At 50.1% G+C, this 5,000-nt stretch overlaps 1 protein-coding gene across 3 annotated transcripts in view; it reads left to right on the forward strand.

Annotated features, from left to right (window-relative positions):
* fanca (FA complementation group A) overlaps window positions 1–5,000 on the forward strand; it is a 16,206-nt gene that overhangs the window by 9,949 nt on the left and 1,257 nt on the right. For 2 of the 3 annotated variants that reach the window (NM_001040635.1, XM_073942302.1), the window contains 10 exon segments: window positions 331–488; window positions 1,249–1,348; window positions 1,658–1,717; window positions 1,834–1,938; window positions 2,196–2,311; window positions 2,430–2,559; window positions 2,648–2,710; window positions 2,800–2,896; window positions 2,970–3,045; window positions 3,143–3,275. In NM_001040635.1, the coding sequence (NP_001035725.1) occupies window positions 331–488; window positions 1,249–1,348; window positions 1,658–1,717; window positions 1,834–1,938; window positions 2,196–2,311; window positions 2,430–2,559; window positions 2,648–2,710; window positions 2,800–2,896; window positions 2,970–3,045; window positions 3,143–3,275 (1,038 nt within the window). 3 annotated transcript variants of the gene reach the window in all.

A 5,000-nucleotide genomic window follows, 5' to 3' on the forward strand; every position in this document is an offset into this window, starting at 1 on the left:
TCATAGCAACACATTAACAACCACAGTAGAATCTCCTGGCTAACACTCCGCTAGTGCATAGCAACATCTTGTCAATCACCCAGAACACCCTATACTAGCACCTGAAGGAAAATCAGTTAGAGCAGCCTAGCAACAGCACAGCGCAACCACAGTCATCACTGGGAATACCTTAGCAACCACATGGCAACAGTATCCTTGCAACATTGTAGCAACCATTTAGAACACCATGGCAACGCTACAGTAGAACACTGCAACAACACATGGCAACACCTTGGGGGAGAGGAAGCCCCTAGCGACGGTTGTCAGGTGTCGTGTGCATCTTCTCTGCAGGCGCTGCTGTATGAAGAGGCCGTCACTCCACAGAAGACTCCAGATGACGCACATCACTTCCTCTGGGACCTGATTGAGAGCAGGTGCTCCGTGACCCCTGACCCCCAGTGCATCGCAGAGCAGCTCAGATACCAGCAGACGCTCCAGAACATTAGCCGGTACACACACACACACACACACACACACACACACACACACACACACACACACACACACACACACACACACACAGAGCAGCTCAGATACCAGCAGACGCTCCAGAACATCAGCCGGTACACACACACACACACACACACACACACACACACACACACACACACACACACACACGTATACACAGAGCAGCTCAGATACCAGCAGACACTCCAGAACATCAGCCGGTACACACACACACACACACACACATGCGCACACACACACACACACACACACACACACACACACACACACACAGAGCAGCTCAGATACTAGCAGAAGCTCCAGAACATCAGCCGGTACTCTCTCTCACACACACACACACACTCACTCACACACACACACAGAGCAGATTTTCTGGCGGTGCCACTGGTGTGGTTTGATCCAGGACTGCAATACCTAGTTCATCCACTGGGTGTCAAACTTACACACAGTGTGTTTTGAAGAGTGGTGGTCATATACTAGCTGAAAGATCTCACACACACCATTCACAATGGTTAACAGAAGTGTGTGTCTGTGTTTACTGTTGACGCAATGACACACACACACACACACACCTAGTGTTAGTATATCAGAACAATGAGTGTTGCTCAGTAGAGTTCAGTGTCAAATTCTGCATATTCAAACACTCTTAGACCTGTGATCACTGTCTGACTACTGGACATGACTGCACAAACGGCTTCATCCCATTAATAATGACCTGTGTGTGTGTGTGTGTGTCAGTGTGGTGTGTGTGGTTCCTGCCGCTCTGCTGCTCAGGGTTCAGACTGGCGGATCAGCTCTGGACTGCAGGAGGATGATCAAACACATCACTGATGTGCAGGTCTGCCTCTTCATCATCATCATCATCATCATTGTCAACCCAGTGACCGCTACAGCACAACACCTGAACTAAACCTGATATTTTATATGTTTCTCTGTTTATTAACATTTATTGAATATTTTCACCAACATATTAGTGTGTGTGTGTGTGTGTGTGTGTACACTGTGACTGTAGAGCCTCTTATAGAGAATATGACTGTAGGAGAGAGATCTGAGATCAACACTGCATCACCAGCACATGCTTATATGCTTTACAATGATATTACAATGCATTACAGTGTGTGTGTGTGTGTGTGTGTGTGTGTTTCAGATGAGGACGTGTGTTCCTGATGCTCTGCTGTCCTGCAAGCTGACCGCACTCTTCCTCAAAGTACGTCAATTTCAGGCCCTCCGCATCTGTGTGATCAGTAACAGTGCACTCAATCAGGACACTGTGTGTGTGTGTGTGTGTGTGTGTGTGTGTGTGTGTGTGTGTGTGTGTTTCAGGCCATAGTGAGCGGCAGTGTGAGCTGTAGATCTCCGGCTGACGCAGTGAACGAGTGTGTGTGTGTGTTCAGCACTCGGTGTCCTCTGCTGCTCCTGTCCGCCATGGTAACACACCCCTCATCTGCATGTGCTGTCTGGATTATGGCTTAACTCTGCCTAACGGGGACGCCAAGGCCAGATACACTTAGCAGATGCAGATAAACCTGCGCGTCTGTTTATTACTCTGCTGTACCTGAGCACTGACACAATAACCGTGTGTTCTGAGCAGTGAAACACACACATTGAACGCTGTGTCTGTGTGTGTCTGTGTGTGTGTGTGTGTGTCTGTCTGTGTGTGTGTGTGTCTGTCTGTGTGTGTGTAGCGCTGGTGGCCGCGTGTGTCCTCTGTGCTGGTGTGTCAGTGGAGGCGTCTCACCGCTGGAGAACCACTGCCTGATCAGCTGCAGATGCTGGAGGACACACACCGCTGGAGCTCACGGTACAACACACACACACACACACACACACACACACACACACACACACACTCATGCACACCACTGGAGCTCACGGTACAACACACACAAACAAAACCTGGTGTGTGTGTGTGTGTGCAGTGTGTGTGGCGGTCTGTCCTCCTCGGCTCCAGCGGCTCCATCATGGCTGCTGGCTGCGGCTCTACAGGCTTCACTGCAGCACTCGGACCCCACAGCGGCTCTCGCTCAGCTCGACCACACACACACACAGGTGAGTCTGTCAGGTGATACGTGCACACACACACACACACGCTGAGGTGGGTCTGTCAGTTGACCAATCGGCAATCATCTCTCTGCAGGTGCTGCTCTACCTGTTCCTCTACAGTATAATAGAGCTGATCTCTGCACACCTCAGCCAACAGGTAACACACACACACACACACACACACACAGAGCCTCAGTGATCATGCTGCTGTAGTGTTGATGTGTGTGTGTGTGTGTGTGTTTGCAGGAGTGTGTGGAGCGTGTCAGAGGCGTGTGCGTGTGTCTCCTCACTCGTCTTCAGGGTCATTCTGATTGGCTGCTGCTGTTCGATCAGTGTGGATCAGGTGTGTGTGTGTGTGTGTGTTAGACTGGTCATGTGATGATGATGATGATGAGGATGTTCTTCTTCTGTGGTAGATCATGAGCTGTGTGAGTTCAGGACGCGTGTGATTTCCCATCATGCCCTGCGTCTGCTGCCGCTGGCCTTCTACAGGTGAGGAGCCGCCGCTGCGTCAGTGCCCACACTCCTGTCCTGCTGTGCTGAGAGTGTGTGTGTGTGTGTGTGTGTGTGTGTGTGTGTGTGTGCGCAGTGTTCTGTGTGCGGTGGACTCACAGCTCCTCCAGGGATTGGTCAGTTCTCCAGGATTCCTCCACAGCGCCGGCGTCTCCTACAGGAAGCTGAGTGAGCTGTACCTGAGTGCTAAGAGCGCAGGCCGGCCGCAGGTGTGTGTGTGTGTGTGTGTGCGTCTCTCTGGTGTCTCCTGTATCTCATGTCTGTCTAGAGTGTTGTGTTCGTCTCACGTGTGCTCAAGTCTGTCTCCTGTGCTCGACGTCTGCCTCATCTGTCTAGTGTGTGTCAGATCTGTTACGTGTCATCTGTGTGTCCTGTATGTCTCGTGTGCGTCTCATATCTGTCTCGTGCGGTTCATATCTGTCTTATGTCTCCATGTCTTGTGTGTCTCATGTCTTGTGTGTGTGTGTCTTATGTCTCTTCCGAGTCTCATATCTGTCTCATGTCTCCTTGTCTTGTCTCATGCCTCTTCTGAGTCTCGTGTGTGTCTCATGTCTGTCTCATGTCTTTTGTGTCTCTTGTCTCTTCTGAGTCGTGTTTCATATCTGTCTTATGTCTCCTTCATGTCTTGTGTCTCATGTGTCTTCTGAGTCTTGTGTCTCCTGTCTGTCTCATGTCTCTTCCGAGTCGTGTGTTTCTCATATTTGCCTCTTGTCTCCTTCGTGTCTTATGTCTCTTTCCGAGTCTCGTGTGTGTCTCATGTCTCTTCCGAGTCTCGTGTGTGTCTCATGTCTCTTCCGAGTCTCGTGTGTGTCTCATGTCTCTCATTTCTCTTCTGAGTCTCGTGTGTGTCTTATGTCTCTTCCGAGTCTCGTGTGTGTCTCATGTCTCTTCTGAGTCTCGTGTGTGTCTCATGTCTCTTCTGAGTCTCGTGTGTGTCTCATGTCTCTTCCGAGTCTCGTGTGTGTGTCTCATGTCTCTCATTTCTCTTCTGAGTCTCGTGTGTGTCTTATGTCTCTTCCGAGTCTCGTGTGTGTCTCATGTCTCTTCTGAGTCTCGTGTGTGTCTCATGTCTCTTCTGAGTCTCGTGTGTGTCTCATGTCTCTTCCGAGTCTCGTGTGTGTCTCATGTCTCTTCCGAGTCTCGTGTGTGTCTCATGTCTCTTCTGAGTCTCGTGTGTGTCTCATGTCTCTTCTGAGTCTCGTGTGTGTCTCATGTCTCTTCCGAGTCTCGTGTGTGTCTCATGTCTCTCATTTCTCTTCTGAGTCTCGTGTGTGTCTTATGTCTCTTCCGAGTCTCGTGTGTGTCTCATGTCTCTTCTGAGTCTCGTGTGTGTCTCATGTCTCTTCCGAGTCTCGTGTGTGTCTCATGTCTCTTCCGAGTCTCGTGTGTGTCTCATGTCTCTTCCGAGTCTCGTGTGTGTCTCATGTCTCTTCCGAGTCTCGTGTGTGTCTCATGTCTGTCATTTCTCTTCTGAGTCTCGTGTGTGTCTTATGTCTCTTCCGAGTCTCGTGTGTGTCTCATGTCTCTTCTGAGTCTCATGTGTGTTTCATGTCTCTTCCGAGTCTCGTGTGTGTCTCATGTGTGTTTCATGTCTCTTCTGAGTCTCGTGTGTGTCTCATGTCTCTTCTGAGTCTCGTGTGTGTTTCATGTCTCTTCTGAGTCTCGTGTGTGTCTCATGTCTCTTCTGAGTCTCGTGTGTGTCTCATGTCTCTTCCGAGTCTCGTGTGTGTCTCATGTCTCTTCCGAGTCTCGTGTGTGTCTCATGTCTCTTCCGAGTCTCGTGTGTGTCTCATGTCTCTTCCGAGTCTCGTGTGTGTCTCATGTCTCTTCCGAGTCTCGTGTGTGTCTCATGTCTCTTCCGAGTCTCGTGTGTGTTTCATGTCTCTTCCGAGTCTCGTGTGTGTCTCATGTCTCTTCTGAGTCTCATGTGTGTT

The sequence above is a fragment of the Danio rerio genome, chromosome 25, assembly GCF_049306965.1.
Source record: "Danio rerio strain Tuebingen ecotype United States chromosome 25, GRCz12tu, whole genome shotgun sequence".
Taxonomy (NCBI): domain Eukaryota; kingdom Metazoa; phylum Chordata; class Actinopteri; order Cypriniformes; family Danionidae; genus Danio; species Danio rerio.